An 18,020-nucleotide genomic window follows, 5' to 3' on the forward strand; every position below is an offset into this window, starting at 1 on the left:
GTGTTGCGTGTTTTGTTCCAAGGGCCAAAGAGCAATCAGGACGGGAGACTTTTATTGGAGGGTCGTCTGGCCGCTGACGGGGCAGCAGATCACAGTCTTGTGTAGGAAAAGTACCTGACCCTGGGTAAAGGGGATCCAGGCCTCCCGTGTGCAAGCTGGCTTTACAGATGGAACCGTGGGAAGGTTTTATTTTAACTCAGTTTCTCTCCCCAGAGCTGGGCCAGGCTGGACGGCGAAGGGTTTCAAATCAGCAAGGCCGAATGAAACACGAGCGGCAAATTGGGGCGCGACTTACCTGCCCCATACAGAGCACTGGGCTTCTAGCTTGGCTCAAGTGGCTATCACCTTTGGAGGAGGGGCTGTTCAGGGTGTCCCTCCATTCTCCCCGGCCACAAATGCCAGTTACAAACCACTACCTGTGCCCATCTCCCTACCCTTGGCCTGAAACTTCAGCTGGGGAGCTGAGAGTCAAGCTGGGTGTTTTCCCTCTCACCTCATGCCCAGTAACAAAGGAGATATGAACCGGCTCTTGGCTCTAATGGTGCCCCATTTAGCCCCAGTGGGCCAGCTGGGGAGAAAGGATTGATCAGCCCTTGGGTTCATGGCCCACAAAGAGGGACAGACCCTGGCTCCCTGCCCTGGAGCCAGACTAGCTACGCAAGGCTACCAGGGCCAGGCCTCGGCTCCCTCCCCCAGAGCTTGGCTAAGCAGAACCCTAAGCAGTGTAGCTCTGGCAGACCTAGGGGGCAGAGCCATGGGGAGCAGAGATAGCAGGGACTATACCAATTACTTTCAGGGAGAGGAAGCTGAGCAGCGTGAAGAATTCACCCCCTTAGCCCCCAGCCAAAGCCCCATTCGATGAAAAGGCTCAGGCAGATTTCAGCTCAGGTCCCAGGGGTTAGGTTTCAGCACAAGTGCTGAGTCCTCTCTATGGCGGAACCTGGCCCCAGGTGGGCACAACAGCTGGGGGAGCTGCAGGTGACAATGCTTATGGGCCTTGCTGACACTTATCTGCCAGGCACCCTGTAGGATCAGCATCATGGGGTCCTTCCACTTCCCCCGGGATGTCAGCTTGAGAAGGTGCCTGGCAGGCCACGGTCCCTCAACAAGAAGAGCGGGGGTGGGAGCCTGCGGCTCAGGATTGAGGGGGTCTCAGGAGATAACTGGGGGCAAGGCTGAGGACCTAGCCCCAAGTCCTTTCCCCAAAGTTTCAGCAGAGGAGCCAAGAAGCCCAATGGGGCTGTAGGCGACTGGGCTGTCTCAGAACACGGCGACCTGATAGGACAAACTGGGAGAGGCGGGCGCGCTGGCTGCTCTAGCAGGGCTGAGAGATGGGCAGTGGGAAAGGCCAGCTGGGAGCAGTGCAGAAAGAGCTGAGCGTTACAGCGGGCTGCCGTGACATCCCTGCCCCAACGGGGTGCTCTGCCAGTCACCCCCATGCCACACCTCAGTGCACACCCCCTCTCCTTCCCCTCCTAGTCCTCTGCAGCCAGCTGAACCCTCTGCAGGTTGGCGTGAAGACGTGGGCGGCTGGTGGGCTCCCACAGGTTCCTGCCAGGATTGGGGGCCCCACGGCAGGGCCGTCCCAAACCAGCCACTCCAATCCTGTGCCACCCCCTGCGGATGGATGTGCAGGGATGGAGGGGAGAGGCAGGCCCGTGAGAGGCAAGACAACACCGCCCATCAGAGCGTGAAGATCTCGTCCTCTTTGTCCCGCAACGTGGCGGCCCGCGTGGTTTTGGTGAGCGGCACGGGGCCCAGCAGGGAGCGCTGCTGAGCGGGAGGAGAGGGCTCGCTCCGACAGGGAAAGGTCCTGCTTGCTCCTGGCTCCATCCCAGCAATTCTGCAGGGAAAGAAGAGGGGGTTAGATCTCAGCAGGGGAACGGCCCCCACAGACAGACCCTGCTCGGGGATCCCTCTGCTGTGCCTTGCTAGGGAATGTGTGACCCAGCACAGTGCCCACAGCTGGGGCTGGGAAGGATCGAGGGTAGGGTGGGATTCCTAGGAGTGCAATAGACCGGAGAGGACAGAGTACAGATGGGAAGGAGGGACGACTGTAGAAGCTCTGTGGGATCTTTGTTCAAAGCCAACAAAACCCTCACATGGCTCGGGAACCTCGGGCAGAGTGTGAACCAGCAGAACTGGGGGCAGGGTGGGGGGGCCATGGCCTGGGGCTGAGACTGAGGGCCAGGAGCCCAGGGCTGGGAAAGGAGGGGGCTGCGGGTGCGGATTTAGGGGCTGGAACCTTGCTCAGTTCTGAGCAGAGAACTTCACCGCAGGCAACGGCGCCCTCTAGTGGCCCCCAAGTCTAGCCGAGCTGGCTTCGGAGCCGGGGATTCCCTGTACAGCAGCCAGTGGGGGGCCCGACTGTGGCCACAGGCTCCTCCAGCTTCGCCCTGAGCCAAGGCACTGGCAGCGGATCCCCCTGCAGCTCTGCACCAAGGGGAGGACAAGAACCCGGCGGTTTCTAACAATCCAAGCCGTACGGGGACCTCTGCCCCGTGAGCCACAGACAGTGACAGACTGGATCCATCCCACCTAGCGTGTCCTCCCCCTCAGGAGCGACCAAGGGCCGTTTCCCCTGGAGGGACCCAGGAAACAGCCTGGGACCCTGGTGAATTCCTTCCCACCTCGGCAGTGCGCAGCACGAGCCTGGCAGGACACGATTTCTTAGCTCTTGCCAGCACAGCGCCAATAGGAGATGAAGGGGGGGGGCAGGGAGGGGCCAAACAGCATCACAGCAAGCACGTCTGAGCGCCCACACTGCCGTGGACGGCTGTTCATCACCTTCAGATAACTCCCTGCCATGCACGCGCAATCAAGCCTCTCCTCCCCGTGCCAGATCGCTGGCTACAACGCCAGCGGCATCTGCACTTGCCTGGCCACTGTACAGCACGAGGAGGAGCAGGATGGGGGTTGGGGAGGCTCGGAGCAGCCAAAGCCTGGGGCATACATCAACTCTGCCCAGTCAACAATGAAGAACCCCTCGCCGTCCCCCTCAGGCCGGAGCTCTCTTCACGTCAGCCCCCACCAGGATACTGCCCATTAACCTTGGGGACCGGTGTTCCCTGAAAGCTGAGCCCCGAGGTGACCACCCAAGAGAGACTCAAATGCCACCCAGGGCAAACACAAGGGCAGCCGGCAGAGACTCTCCTTCTATGCTGTTAGCAGGGGCCTATGTGCTGGAGCAACAGGACTGGGGTTCCACCCCCGGCCCATACAGCCCGGGCACCACATTAGTGCCACAGTAACTGCAGGGTGGCACTCACGTTGTTTCCCCCTCTCTCAGCTTCTTCACCGCGGCCTTCTTGGACAGGTTGATCTCGGAGTCGAGCTTTCGTAAGAAATCCGTGGCCGAGAGGTCATGACGGGGGGTGGAGCCTGCACTGGCCGCAGAGCTGTTTTTCAGCACCAGCGTCTCCTTTCCCGTGGCAGGCTGTGTGGCTCCTTCCTCCCGCTTTAAGCCGTTCACCATCTCCTCGGGCTCCACCAGGACAGGGATGTGCAGTGTCGTCTTGAGGAAGATGGAGTCACTGGTGTACAGACGATTTGCCCGCTTGATCTGCTCCATCTGGGAAGGCACCATAAGACTTGTAAGCCCACTAGCCTGCGACAGACATCACCAACCTTCTCTATTCAGAGCATGGTCCTAAAAGCTACTTTGCAAGCTGGGTGCCTAATATCAGTCACTACCAAAATGCAGCCACTTCTGGGGTGGAGGGCACCAGTAAGCAAACAGAACACCACACAATGAGAGAAAGCAGGCACACAGCTGGCCTGGACTGCAAATGCTGGGTTTGTGCTGGCAGGGAGAAGGGCTGGAGGTCACTAGAGATTTAATGTTGAGAATGTGGGGGGACAGACTCCGCATGCTTGAGGCTCAGGTTTCAATGCAGCCAGGTGAGTCTGTGCTCTCTCACTGGAGGGGAGAGGGCCATGCCATTGACAAGTCTGCTAGCGGGTCCACCCCACCGGTCTCCTATGCTCTGCTGGGGGTGGGAGGGATGAGGAAAGACAACCTGGAAACCCTTCACCACGGCACATGCCTCATCTCCAGCCCAAAGACCAAAAAACCCTCCTTTCTACCTTACTGGCTGCTCATTAGGTCCCTGCAAAATGAGCTGGCAGGTTCTCAACACTGGCACTGAAATACAGCTGCCCCCCTGGCTGGCAGCCTCAGAGAAAGCTCCCCTCTTTCCCTGCCCCTCCAGCTGCACGGCAAGGCACTCCTGCAGCGAGCAGCATGCAAGAGTTCTAGGGAAGAATGAATTGCTGTGGTCAGGCTCCAGGCCTATCAAGGTTTAAACTGCTGAGGGCCACTACTGCCTGACCACACCACAGACAGCAAAGCTGGCCCGGCCCAGCCGGATATGTGTGTGTGGGGGAGGGGGGGGGATTTTGTTCCCATCACCAGGGGAATTTCTGCTGCATACACTGAACTCCTGTGAAAACCACTTGGGGCCACAACACAAAGTTGCAAAATACAGGAAATGAGAAGGGTGCGAGTTCATGTAAATGCACAAGTGCATATTAGCCGGATCCCATCAGCCACATGAAGAGGCAACAGCACACCTGGGCAACCATGAGGAGACAGCAATTGCAGGATTGGAACCCTCAGACCTAAATCTGCATGAGACTTCAGACTTTCAGCCCTCCCGTGCATCCACCCATACTCCGAGGACCCCAGTGGGGTGCCCACTCCAAGTTTCATGATCAGAACGCTGGACTATGGCTTTGATTTTGCTGCCAATCCCCTTCTGGAGTGCCATAAACTATTATGAATCATTAGGTGTATTGCAGAAGCCTCTAGGAGCCTCAGCCAAGAACCAGGAGATCCCACCACAGGGGAATCAGAGGTGCCTGGACGCAAGAGAGGTGACTCCTGCCAGCAGCCCCTCTTCTTAGGGGTGCTCATGATGGGAGCCTCCCTACTTCACCCCAGACATTCAGCAAACAAAAAAGCAGTAATGCTGAGTATTTTAGCAGAACTCCTCATCCAAGACACACAAAGCACAGTACAAAATGGGGTCCCCCTAATCAGTGGAAATCAATGAGGCCCCAAGCTGCAGGATCAGGGCTGACACAAGAAAGAAGGGAAGCCGGGACAGGTCAGGTATCGAGCACTTTACAAAAGGTACATCCATGGGAATAGCTTTTTTTATAAAACGGAGAAAAAGGTATAGAGTGGTGACCAGAAACCAGAAGACATGGCTTCCTGTTCCCTGCTCCATCCACAAGACCCTACTCCCCTCCAAAGCTGGGAACAGAACCCAGGAGTCCTGGTACTGCCCCCTGCTCCAACAGTGGGACCTCATGGGCACCCCAGCTACATCCCCCAGATCGCAAGGGGAAGCTGCTGCGCAGACCTACCGTGACGCCATACTTGAGTGCCAGCCCCTGCAAGGTGTCCCCCGGCTCCAGACGATGTTCCACCCTCCTCTCCCTCACCGGGGAGTGTGTCGACTTGATGAGGCTGCCGTAGGACCGGGTCCTGCTGCCACAGAGCAAACCAGCCCCTCCAGGGGATCCTTGCCTGGAGGGGGAGGCCATCTCCCCCCCAGCCCCCAGTCAGTGGTGCAACCAGTGCAGGCGGCAGAGGGGCCTGGAGGGGTCAGGACTCCTGCCAGCACCCTCTTTCCTGAGGGGTGCTCATGGCAGAACGAACAAGGGCCTCCCAGGCAGACTAGGGACCCCCCACTTCTAGCCCCCCCGCTTCTAGCCCCCCCCCAAAGGGTCTCTCTCCGGTCTTGCTTCTTCTCCCCCCTCTCGGCCTCTAGTCCAGGGCAGGGGGCCACCCAATTTCCGCCCCACACTGCAAAACGCAGCCTGCACAGATGGGGGTGCAGGGGGTCCCCCGATTTCCTCCCCACCCCTTCCGCCGGAGAGGGATAAAGGGGGGGTCCTCTATCTCATCCGCGCCGCCCCCCCCTTTACTCGGGGGGAGGGGCAAATTACTCTCCCCTCCCCCCGGAATCCAGCCACCCCACGGACCCCGCCACCCCGCGCAGGGCAGCCAGAGTCTGCGCTGCCTCCGCCCCGCCCCAACAGCGGAGCGGGGCCAGCCCCCGCCCACGCCGCGCAAAGGCCTCTGGGAACATAGTCTCTCCCTAGCAAGCTCCTCCCCGCCTAACAACGCTCCGCCCCTTTGGAGGCCACTGGAGAAGCACAGTGGGGAACATCCCACCCCCCTCAACCCAGCCACAAGCGTCGCCTAGCGGAAGCAGAGACGTGGGTGAGGACTACATTTCCCAGCATGCCCCTCGCCTTCTAGACCTCTCCACGCATCACGGCGGTTTTGACCCCAGAGGCCTATCGGTGCCGAGCGCCCAGAGGCATGCTGGGAAGGGTAGTCCCGGAAGTGAACCGAAGAGGAAGTGCGGGGTGGCTCCAGTTGCCATGGTTACCGCCGGTTGGGACGGGGTCTAGCCCTCCCGGGGCGCCGCCATGTCCTTCAAGCGGGAGGGGGATGACTCGGGCCAGCTGAATGTGCTGCAGGTGAGCGGCGGGGCGGGACACCCCGGCTCCGCCCCCCGACCGACCCCCCCCAACCACCACGGGCCCCACAACTCTCCTCATCCCCAGAGCAACTCCCTGAGCCCCTCAGCTTCCCCAACGCCGCCCCGCTGGCTCTTCCCGCAGCCCCTCCCAACTCCTGGCAGCCCCGTTCCCCTGTCCTCCCTTCAGCCTTCCCGCAGCCCCAGAGCGCCCCCTGCTTCCCCTCGCAACCTCCCAGCCTCTCCCCGCCCCCCCTTCAGCGCCGCCACGCCCCCTCCCCAAAACAATCGCCTCAACTCCCTGCCGGCCTCCCATCCTCCCCCAGCCCTTCCCCTGCCCCCCCCCCCCCGACACTCTCCTGCCCCCACATTGTTCCCCCTGCTCTCCCGTCCCCCAAACAATCGCCTGCCCTCCTCCCAACCCTTCCCCCCAGCCCCAGAGCGACCACCCGGCTGCTTCCCTGCTACTCCCCCCTCCTCTTTACTCCCCCATCCCCAGAGTGGTCCCACAACACTCCTCAGCCCTTGGCGCCTGCCTTCTGGCCCCCTTCTCCTGCTGCCCTGGGTTCTATTCTTAGCCATTGCCACTGGTCTGCAGGATGACCTTGGGCAAGTCACTGCCCTGCTCCGTGCCTCAATGTTCCCATCTGTAAAATTGTAATAATGATAATACCAGCCTCCTTTGTAAAGTGCTCTGAGTCCCACAGTAGAAAAGCACTAGATAAGATCTAGAGGTGGTGGTGGTTGTTCTATAGGCCCCTATCAAAATGACAATCCATTTTGGTCAATTTAATGGTTACAGGATTTTTAAAATAATACATTTACTTATTTTGGCTATCTAAATCTGAAATTTCACGGTGTTGTAATTGCAGCAGGAGTTGTGGGGGGAAGGGACGACTGTGGTACTTTTCCCTTATTTCTGCACTGCTCCTGGTGGCAGTGCTGCCTTCAGAGCTGAGCATCTCTAAAAGCAGAGCTGCTGCCAGCAGCAGCACAGAAGTACGGATGGCATGGCATGGTATTGCTTCTCTTACCTCTGTGCTGCTGCTTGCAGGATGCTGCCTTCAGACCTGGGTGCCCAGCAACAGCCATGGCTCTATGGCCACTCAACTGTAGGCAACGCAGAAATAAGGGTGGCATTACCATGACACCCCCCCCCACACACACACACACAACTCCCTTTTTGGTCTGGACCCCCAATTTGAGAAACATTGATCTCTCCCATGAAATCTGTATAGTATAGGATAAAAGCAAACAAAAGGCCAGATTTCACAATGGATGGCCAGGTTTCATGGTCCGTGACTCATTTTTCATGGAAGGGCCCAATTCATCCTGGTGCCAGGTGCTATGCCGCCCACACCCAAAATATTGATTCCTCAGTAACGTGGCCTGTTCATTTATTCAGAAAAGAAGAGTTGCAGATCTGCTGGCAAACTATATCCCTGAGGATGAGGCACTGTTGCTAAGGAGCGGCAGGTATGTTAGATCTATTCTAAGGTAGGCAGCATTGTTCTGAGAGGACCATGTGCCATAGGAATCAGATTACAGATGAATCTTTGAACCAGTTCAATTAATTGATTACTGCATATATTTTGGGGGCTGAAGCTGCAAAATTGACCACGTGACCTAATGCACAGAGTACCAAAGTGGGAGGCAGGACACCTGGATTCTTCCTGTTCTGGTACAAACCTCTTTTGTGTCCATGAGCAAATCCCTTTATCACTCGGTGCCTTAGTTTCTCCATCTGTAAAATGGGGATAACAATGCTGCCCTTCCTTTCTCAAGTGCTTTGAGATCTAGTGATGAAAAGCACTTGATAAGTGCTCGCCTAGGGGTGGTAGTGTTTATTAAATGTTCTGATCTGGATTTCCAGCATTCAGAAATGTTTTGCTCAGGCCCATTATAAAAATAAAGATGGTCTGTAAAACATAAACCTGGATCTAGCTTTGGACTTGAAACACCACCAAAATCCAGGGTGCAGTGCATTGAGGCTGATCTGGGGTGTTTTGTTTTTTGGGTTAGTTTTCATTTTGGCTTTGCAGACAGTTCCTGTTTCCCTTCAGATATAAAAGAGCCACATGCCCCCAAGAGAGCCTCTGGCTAATATTACAGACTCAGACAGGTGTCACCGAGGTGTGAGGGATTACTACAGAACAGTACAGGGCAGTAGAAATCATGTGCAACATAACAAGCGAACAGAGTGAATACAGCTTTCAAACTTTTAAATGCCTAGCAGAGAATGAGCATAAACCAGTGGCCATGGGGCCAGGAATTTGGGTTTCAGTTCTTGACTCTCCTTGGTTGTCACTTAAGTTCTGACCTGTTTCCCTAAATTTCAAACTGGAGATAACAAAATAAAGGGCATGTGGTCCAGCATCCAGGACACTGGTGTGGGAATCATGACTTGTTGGGCAAATCTCTCAGCTTCCCCACGTGTAAGATGGGGTAGTAACATTTATCCTGGCTACCTGTGCTCTGGGAACCTTGGCCAATTATATTTGTAGAAATCCCACTGTGTTGAATGACTTTGAGGACCATGGTCATTTATTCTAGTGAATGTCTCTCCCACTTGCAGTATTACCAAGTGCACTGTCTCTTAATGCTAATAAGAAAGGCTGGGCCCAACTGCCCTAGCAGGTGTGCATGAGGGGGCAGGGGTTATCCTGGCTTGATCTGACTATCTTTCCTCTCCTTTCTCAGATATGCCTGCACAGTGTGTTTCCACCGTCCGGTCTTCGACACACTTGACATGCTGACAGTCCACAGGGCTGGCAAGAAACATGTAGCTAGTAAGTCAGCCCCAAGGGCTCAGTTGCTCAAGGAACTGCTGATCCTGGGTCGTGGGGATGGTGCAGAAGGAAGAATCCAGCTAGACTCCCAGAGCTCAGGGGCAGTTGATGGTGCTGGGATGTAAAAGAGCTGTCTTACCACTGTCAGAACTGCCAGGCTGCATCAGACCCAAAGTCCTTCTCGGCCAGTATCCTCAGCCCAGCAGTGGCCAGTGCCAGGTGCTTCGGAGGCAGGTGTGACTGACAGATGTGAGAGAATCTGCCTCTCCATAAGGCTTTTCCTGGTGCCTAATAGAGATCAGTTGTAACTGACATGAACCCCTTCAAAATCTGTGCTCTCAGGGTGATCTGCCTATCTGTCTTGGGAAAGACAAACTGAAATGACCTTGGAAGGTTTGGTGCTTGCATTGCTTAAAGCCATCCGTCCCCTGAAACACGGCAGGCAGTGGCAGTTCATGCCATCCCAAAATGTTAGCCATGTTGTGGGTATCCCAGTGGTGATGTACCCCCAGCTAGGTGGCAGACTGCCTGGCGAGGAGTCGTGCTGCCTGGATTAGCCTGTAAAAAAATGAGTAGGCCTGTAGCACCTTAGGGACTAACAAAAATATATATAGTGTCGTGAGTTTTTGTGGGCAAACCTCACTTCCTCAGATGAGTGGAGAAAAAATGGGGAATCGCCAAATGAATAGCCTGTGTCTGTCTCTGTGTGTCCCAGGCCTGCAGACTTTCTATGGGAAGAAGCGCTCGCACGAGAATGAGGTGCAGAAGCGGCGGCAGCAGGAGTTCCTGCGGGCAGAAGAGGCAGGCACACAGGTTGGCATGTGTCCCCATCGGGAAACCTTCCTACAGCATTTACCTAGTTAGCTGTCCTTAGCTTGTCTGTGTTTTCCTTAGGATCTTGCATGCCCTGCACCCTTGCTGGCTCAGACCAGGAAAATTGCCCAGAATGCTTTGCTGAAGGCCTCTCCCTACAACAGCTGCTGCCGAAGGAACAGGTAATACCTGTGCGTTCCCTGCCAGCTTAGGTCGAGGGTTTGTCATGGCATGGGGGGCTGGTACAAGAGCCAGGCATGGTCTTGGCTAGGTCTTCGCTGCTAGGTAGTGCCACCATCTCCACAGCAGTAGGTTCTTCTGCTCTGTCCCTCTGTAAGGACCGTTCACCTAGCTGGGGTCACTTAGCATAGCTCCATGGATATCTATGGCATGGTGCTGACACCAGCTCAGGATCGGTCCCTGAATCCTTAAGTTCTCCTGGTGGGCCAGTCTAAGAGTGCAGTGGGAATGGTCTCGGAGCAGAGGCTTGCGAGTCTCTGCTGTGCCTGCTTTACATTTCAGCAGCAAAACATGTATCATGTAAAGGCAACATCTTTGAGAAAAGAGTGTGATCTGACAGTCAGAGCAGGGGTCCTGGATTCTGTTCCCAGCCTTAAGTGCTTAGGGCAAAGGGTTAGGAGTATACCTGGATTCTCCCAGTTCTGGGAGGGGAATGAAGTCTAGTGGTTAGAGTGGGGGCAAGGAGCCAAGAATCCTGCATTCTGTTCCCAGATCAAAGAAGGAAGCAGGTCTGGTGGTTAGAATGGGAAATTAGGGGGAAGAACCATCCCTCTGTGCCTCAGTTTTCCCCTCTGTAACACACAGGCTACATCTACACTGGCAGCTTCTTGCGCAAGAACTGTTTTTGCTCCACGCCAGGGCTCGACAGATAGTGTAATCCTCACCTGTAGCAAATAGATTACACCCCAGAAGAGCCGGCGTGGAGCGATCTGTGCATGCACAGAGCGCAGAACCGTGTGGCTGGCGAGCGGGGCTCGCTGCCGCTCGGCGAGCGGGGCTCGCTGCCGCTCGGCGAGCCCTGCTGATGACCATTTTAGCCATAGGGGTTTCTTGCACAAGAAATTCATGTTGCCTGTCTACACTGCCCTCTTGCGCAAGAGGGCTTATTCCTCGTGGGGAGAGGAATAACTCTTCTGGAAGAAGCCCTGTTTTCTGACGCTGTATTGTAAATGTACTTGCACAAGAACGTGTGTGAAGTGTAGACACCCAGCAAGTTTTTGCGCAAGAACAGCTGTTCTTGCGCAAGAAGCCGCCAGTGTAGACGTAGCCAGAGAGAATATTTACTTCCCTTATACAGGGAGCTTTGAGGGTTACTCCCTGTCCAGGAGTCACTTGGGGAATCTTCTGATAGATGCTCCTCTAGAGAGCAAGATGCTGTCCCAGATTTGTTACTGTGGCCATGCACAGTGGGCAGCTGGTTGCCACTGTCCTCATGAGACCTGCCATCTGTTTTAGGTCTGATGGCAGCAGCTCAAGCTTCAGTTCTTCTCGGACAGAGTCTGCTGTCCCTGCTGCCTCAAGAGGTGCTGTGGAGAAGCAGCCAGGAGACCCAGGAGGCTCTGTGGCAAGAGGCGAAGAGGGATGTGCTGCTGAGGACATTCCTCCCTCCACACAGCTTCGTGGACATGCCAGCCCTCGAGCAGGTACCAGCCTGAGGGGCTCTGCAGCTTGTATATTTCTGTAATCCTCTGGAAATTCCATTGCTGTTGTCTGCTTGTTAGAGTGGGGGACTGGGAGTCAGGACTCCTGGGTTCTAGCTCCAGTTCTGGAAGGGGAGTGTGTGGGGAGGAGGGTGAGGGTGAGTAGGGAGTTAGGCTTTCTGGATTCTTTTTATTGTCACCACCAATTATATGCTGTTTCTCTGGGGCAAACACCCAGGTCTTGGTTTCCCTAGTGGGGTGCAAGATATCATTGTCACTCCACTTTGTAAGCAGTGTTACAGATCACTGTAAACATGCCAAAGTGCCATTACCTTTGTTGAATGAGCTCCCGGATCTCCGTCTGCCATGAGCTGACGGTTCAGCTTGGATCTAGGTACGTCCACAGAGGTGGTGAGGTCTCCACAGAGGTGCTGATGGGCAGTGATGCTCCCAACCTTCCAAGGCCTCACAGCCTCATCTTGCCCCTTTCTTCTCATTCTAGATTTGCAAAAGGAACCTTCTACAAAGATCAAGAGAAGCAGCAAAAGAAAATCCTGCCTGTCTGCCAAGCCTGAAGCCATCAGCCCTGAGAAACGCCAGGCCCTGGAGCACTATCTCCTGCTCAGAAGGTGAGCTGGCTTCTGCCTGTTCCTTGCCGAGCAGCAGAGTGTATGGGCAGGGGTCTGATCTCTGGAGACTATGTGGTAAGAGCTTGTCTCATCACTCAGCAAAGGGGAAAAAGCCCTCTAAGTCCTACCAAGCCCTTTGCTGTTGGACAGCAGTCCCATAGAGCCCTCCCCAGCCATCCGTCTCTAAATGTTTACTAAGGGATGGCTTCACAGGTGGAGGGAAACTGAGGCACAGGGCATGGGATGAAGTGACTGGCACTGACAGAATTGGTTACGGAACCAGGAGTCCTGGATTCTTGTCCTATGTCTGGTCAGTAGACAAACCATCACCTTAGCACCATACTTCTGTCTTCTTAAATTGGCATCCCCCTGTCCTGTGTTTGTAACCCTGTCAGTCTGTCCTTCCTGCAGCTCAGGCTGGATCCAGGACCCTTCTGGCAAATGGGTGAAAGACGAGAATGTGGAGTTTGACTCTGATGAGGATGCACCACCAATCCTGTCGCCATCCTGACTTCCCAGCCTCTCCAGCTAGCAGGATACCCCTAGCGGCCAGGCCTGGTGCTAAGCTACACTGACCGAACTCTTGGGACGGGCAGAGGGGGTCAGGAACAGCCTATCTGCATCCTCCCATCCTCCTCCATGGCTTTGACTTCAGATATAAATCACTGGGGGAGAAGGATGTTTCCAAACAGTTCCTAGAACCTCCCCCCGTAACTGCTTCACAATATCCAGGGATACCACTGGGGTCACCCGCACTGGGAGCTGTCTTATCGCCACCACCGCAGCTTCCCAGCACGAGGCCTGTTCTGTCTCGGGAATGAGCCCAAGGCTGAGATGCAGCTCTCGGCAGGACACAGAAGAAAGGGGCAGTGCCAGAGGAAGTTAGTGCTTTGGTCTCACCTAGCATCTTAAAAGCGTCTCCCAGAGGGAAGCAAGCATCATGCCCCTTTCACATGGAGAAACAGGCACCAACCGGCAGCAACATGCACGTGAGTCCATGGGAAGAGTCAGGAGCCCTGACTCTCACTTCTGATTACCTTTATTAGGTGTATTACGGTGGCACTGGGCACCTCGGCCCTGGATTGGGCTGGGCGCTGCACAAAGACGCTCTTAGCCCTTGAGCTCGCTGGACAATGCTGTCTCCTAACAGGCAGTTCTGTGGCCTTTTTTTTTTTTTCTGTGGTTTAAGTTGTTTTTAAAAAGTCCATCTTAAAATTGGATCAGTTTCTCCTTGCTCTGGGAGTGGCTTGATGCTTAAAAAGCCATACTCCTGCTTTTCTCCTGCGTCTGTTCTCCTGCTTCCTGGGACCTGTCCTGCAGCAGCCCACTGGGAAGGGAGCACCTTCCTGTTCACACTACTGTTTGATGCCGCCTCCAGTGACCACACATGCTGACGAAATGGGGTGGTGCTCTCTGTGCGGTGTTCCTGGCCTGAGCTAGCAAAGCCTTTGAACATGTGCTTAACTGTGAATAGGAGATCAGTCCCCTCTAGAGAAGGGGGCTAAAATAATTATTTGTTAGATGTATTACGGTAGAACCATAAAGCCTTGGCCATGAACTAGGACCCTCTTGCATTAGGTGCTGTATATTATTTGTGTATCATGGTAGTACTTAGGAGCTCAATTGTGGCCCAGGACCTATGTTCCCCCTAAGCTACACAGCTTTCCATTAGTCCCACACGGGTTCAGGGATGCAGCAGGGACAGATCTCTCTCCCCAAGCCCTCAAGTTGCCATGGCTGGCAGAGGAGAGCTCTTCCCTGCCAAACCCAGACTGGTGCTGCCATGGCTGGGGGAAAGGGGCTTCCCTCGCTATCCCTATCAGGTAAGCTCAACTCCCAACCCCCTGTCCCACCTTGACCCTCCCTCCCCCCCAGCCCTGAGCCACCCGCCTGCACCCTAAAACCTTCATCCCTGACCCCACCCCAAAGCCCACACCCCCAATCCTGACCCCCTTCCCAAACCTGGAACCCTCCTCCTGTACCCCAACTCTCTGTCCCAGCCCTGAGTCCCTCAATCTCAGCCCCACCCTAGAGCCTGCATCCCCAGCCAGAGCCTTCACACTCCTGCGCTCCAGCCTTCTGCCCAAGCCCCTTCCTGCACTCAGAACCCCTTGGCTCCTCTCCTGCCACATGCATTTTGTTAGGTGCACCAGTGTCCGTCACACATCCCCTCCGCATTGGTGCAATAAGAACATTCATACCACTCGGGTGGGAGAAATTAATGGGAACACTGCCAGGACCCCAAGTCGCTAGGTGCTTGTACATGTATCATGGTACTGCTTAGGAGCCCTAGTCAGGGGCCAGCCGGGTCCATGGTGCTAGGCACTGCCCCCCGAGCTCACCATCTCCCAGTTGGTTTTAGCTCTCAGGGATCCCTAGACCCAGTGATAGAAACACAGGGACCAGATCATTTCCCTAGCCATTCAGACCGGTAACTCGCTGGCCTCAGTGCCTCATGCCTGAGGTTCCCACTGACCCAGCTGAGCTTTCCAGGTTGAGTCAGCCCTCAGTCTACATCCTGGCTCATTCCTATCCCCATCCCTAGCCTCCCTGAGCCAGCATCCTCCCTTCTCGAGCAGCAGTAAGATCTTGGGGTCGGCCTCGCCAGGTGCCCTGGGTCCCATTCAGCTTTCTAGATACCATGTGTTGGCAGATCACAGAGCCTCATGGCCTTGCCAGGCATTAGATCCACTTGCCCCGGGCCACTGCAGCTGTTTGAATCCTGGAAGTTCCCAGCTCCCGCACTTGCCCCTCTGGGTTTCCAGCACTCATTAATACAGCTTGAACACTGCCAGGAGTGAGCCCAGGGGATTAGCTAGCCAGTCGCTATTCTGCTGGGGGTGCAGAGCTTGTGTTGGGAATGGGTGGGGCTGGACTGCCTGGCCAGATGGGGCTGTTCTGTTTCAGCAGTGGCTGCTGTGGCCTGAGACAGTTCAGGCAGAGAGAGATCAGCTCGGCTTGGAAAGTGACCATCAAAGGTGGGAGCCCAAGTCCTAGACCCCCCCTGCAGAGCTGCTTGTGAACGTGATTTGTCTCTTGTTCAGCTCAGCGAGGATGGGGTGTAGAGCGGCACTGGGCAGGCTCTCTGGATCTGCACCAGAGTTTGCGGGGCGGGGGGAAGGGTTGTGAAGCTCCCAGCCCTGGTGTTCCTCCATGCAGCTCTCAGAGCTCCCAGAGGGCGCCAAAAGCTCAGTTACGGGGAGGTGCAGCCGCAGCCAGTCTGCTGGCTCCCCCCTCAACATTTCTAGTGCCTGGGCCACAGGACAGCCAAACTCTTCCTGGTTCTGCTACTTGCCTGCTCCATGAGATTGGACAAGTCCATTGCCCCCTCCTACCTTGTGTAGATCTGCCTATGAGCGCTGTAAGGGAGGGGCTGTCTCGCATGCCGGGTCTGCAGTGCCTGGCGTAAGGGGGCCCCAATCTAGCCACTACCATCAGCGTTAAATCCAAATCTGTGCTGTGGGAATGTTTCCTCCCTGGCGGCATCAGCTCCACGGCGGGTGCTGCTTCTCAGCCTGTACCCCCAGGCGCTCTGCCTCCAATGCAGTGAGGGGGAAAGGGCCAATTGGCTGGATCCTCCTGACCCAGAGCGGGCTTCGAGTCTGGAGCTGTTAATCTGTGCGCCAGAGGGTGAGAATGAAAGGACCACATGGACACACCCAGAATACAGGCAGGGCCTGGCCAGCTCCCCTTAACCCATGTCCAGGGCCACAGAGGGAATTCACACTCCCTGTGACCCTGGGCTTGGGGGTGGAGTAGGCATGGAGGAGAACCTCAGGAGGGAGTGGGGGATGCTTGGCACAATGCCAGAGCTGCAGGAGGTGGTTCTGCCCCGAGTCTGCCTAGACAGAGGCAGTTCAGAAGCTGCTCTGCAGACACCTTGTGAGCACCGCTCTGCCATGCGTCCTGGTCCTGAACAAGGCCCTGGCTGGCCATAGATCAGGCTCCTGCCTATAAATAGGCAGTGGGTGTCGGGCTGCCATGCCCTCTGGGGTCCCTGTGGTTGGAGGTCATGCTCCGGGGATGAATCGCCCCGAATGGCCAGCAGAGCGCTGCAGGGCAAGAACATGGGACTGGGTGCCAGTGCCAGCAGGGTGTGAAGGGCCGAGGCTGCAGGGAGGGTTCTGGCCCTGGCTGTGGCAGGAGCTGGAGTTCCCTCTGGGGCCCAGGCCTGCTGGGCCTACTGGTGCTAATGGCAGGCAGGGGGAACTCAGCACCCAGAGAGCAGATGGGCCCTGGTTGTGGTGCCCCCCACCAGAGGCTGGCATGATCTGGCTCATCCCCCATGAGCCTGCCCTCCTCTCTGCCACACACACACACACGGCTCAGCGTCCCTAAGGACAGCTGGGCCGCCAGCTTTAATAGGCTGTTTCCAGCTGCTAGACGTGTAAATTTTAGGGCTTATAACCTTTCCGGCTGGGAAGGCCGAACGATGCACTTGACTGATGGCAGTCGAGGGGCAGCTGTGGGGGGAGGGTATACTGGCAGCAGCCTTCGTCTAGCTGAGGAAGAGGAGAAAGCAAGGGAGGTGCCATTGGAGGTGGTAGAATCTAGCCCCGATTCCTGAGTGTGGGGACCAGTGCTGGCCAGCAAACCTTTGGCCTCGTTTCTCTCCTTGAGGGTGACTCTGTGCTGTCCCGTAACCCGATCGCCCTCACTGCCTTTTGCAGGCTGATCCCAGGGGTATAAATATACCAGGGCATGGGGCGCTTGGCCGCGAGGCTGCCTGCCTGCCTGCCTGCCGCCGTCCCCCCGGTGACAGCTCTGGGAGCCGTTCATGCCACAGCTTAGCCAGAGGGGTCAGCAAGCAGGATGGTGCCCTGGGGTGGCAGCCCAGGGTGGTGCCATTTGTGGGCTGGGCCCGCCCTGGATGCTGCATGGGCCTGTGCCTGCCTCAGCCCTGCCAAGTGCCCAGCACCCGTGGAGACAGCCGGAGCTCAATCACGAAGTCCCTGCACTTCTGCCTCCAGCGTCCACTGGCTCGCAGGCACACGCCAAAGCTGAGGGCGTCTTCCCCCCTCTCTGCTATGACCCAACGGCCACCTAATCACACCCCCACTTATCCTACCCTGAGGGCCAGCTGCATCGGAGCTGCTGCCCTAGAGGGAAAGTGGGGCTGGATCCCCTGTGACGGGCGGGGCCTCCTCCCCCTGTTGGCTCCCAGCAGTCCATGGGACACTGCTCTCAGAGTGCTTGCTGCTGAGCATCTCAAAGCAAGTTCCGGAGGCCAGGCAGGATCAGCAGCCCACATACAGGAGAAGGGGAAACTGAGGCACAGATACACCTTGCCCCAGGTCACACAAGGAATCAATGGCAAAGCAGGAAATAACACTCCGGTGTCTTTACTCCTCCCCTACTCCCACCTCTGATCTTACCGCTGGACAATATTGCCTCCTATTTCTAAAGCTCTGGAGCTGCTGCTCTGATTTGCCCCTTCCCTTCACGGTGGGCAGGACTCCTCGGGCCTGGTAACAGAACCCAGGTGTCCTGTGTTCAAACTAGCCCCTCTCCTCCTCCTGAGACTCGGGGCTCTGCTGCAGGCAGGTGTGGCCACCACCTGGAAAGGGGCCACAAGGCAGCCCAGCTCCATCGCCCTTTCCAGTGCTGCCCCTAGTAGCGCTGCCAGGGGAACGC

General features: G+C 56.3%; 2 protein-coding genes across 3 annotated transcripts; one reads left to right on the forward strand and one right to left on the reverse strand.

The window, feature by feature from the left end:
• Nucleotides 1-3: 3 nt before the first annotated feature.
• LYSMD1 (LysM domain containing 1) lies at nucleotides 4-6,037 on the reverse strand. Its single transcript, XM_075907582.2, has 3 exons — nucleotides 5,371-6,037; nucleotides 3,270-3,571; nucleotides 4-1,843 (listed from the first exon to the last, which is right to left on the reverse strand). Exons 1-3 carry the CDS (start codon nucleotides 5,548-5,550, stop codon nucleotides 1,684-1,686), a joined length of 642 nt encoding a protein of 213 aa, XP_075763697.2. The 5' UTR covers nucleotides 5,551-6,037; the 3' UTR covers nucleotides 4-1,683.
• A 170-nt stretch (nucleotides 6,038-6,207) lies between these two features.
• Nucleotides 6,208-13,604, forward strand: SCNM1 (sodium channel modifier 1). 2 transcript variants are annotated; one of them, XM_014568962.4, is made up of 8 exons: nucleotides 6,208-6,495; nucleotides 7,900-7,970; nucleotides 9,195-9,283; nucleotides 9,999-10,096; nucleotides 10,178-10,278; nucleotides 11,573-11,760; nucleotides 12,260-12,386; nucleotides 12,803-13,604. In XM_014568962.4, exons 1-8 carry the CDS (start codon nucleotides 6,445-6,447, stop codon nucleotides 12,855-12,857), a joined length of 780 nt encoding a protein of 259 aa, XP_014424448.2. In that variant the 5' UTR covers nucleotides 6,208-6,444; the 3' UTR covers nucleotides 12,858-13,604. The 2 variants fall into 2 exon arrangements, with proteins under 2 accessions (XP_014424448.2, XP_006113991.1); XM_006113929.5 differs by having other exon boundaries at nucleotides 6,213-6,495; nucleotides 12,798-13,604.
• Nucleotides 13,605-18,020: the final 4,416 nt, after the last annotated feature.

The sequence above is a fragment of the Pelodiscus sinensis genome, chromosome 22 (genome assembly GCF_052426305.1).
Source record: "Pelodiscus sinensis isolate ZL-2025 chromosome 22, ASM5242630v1, whole genome shotgun sequence".
Lineage (NCBI taxonomy): Eukaryota > Metazoa > Chordata > Testudines > Trionychidae > Pelodiscus > Pelodiscus sinensis.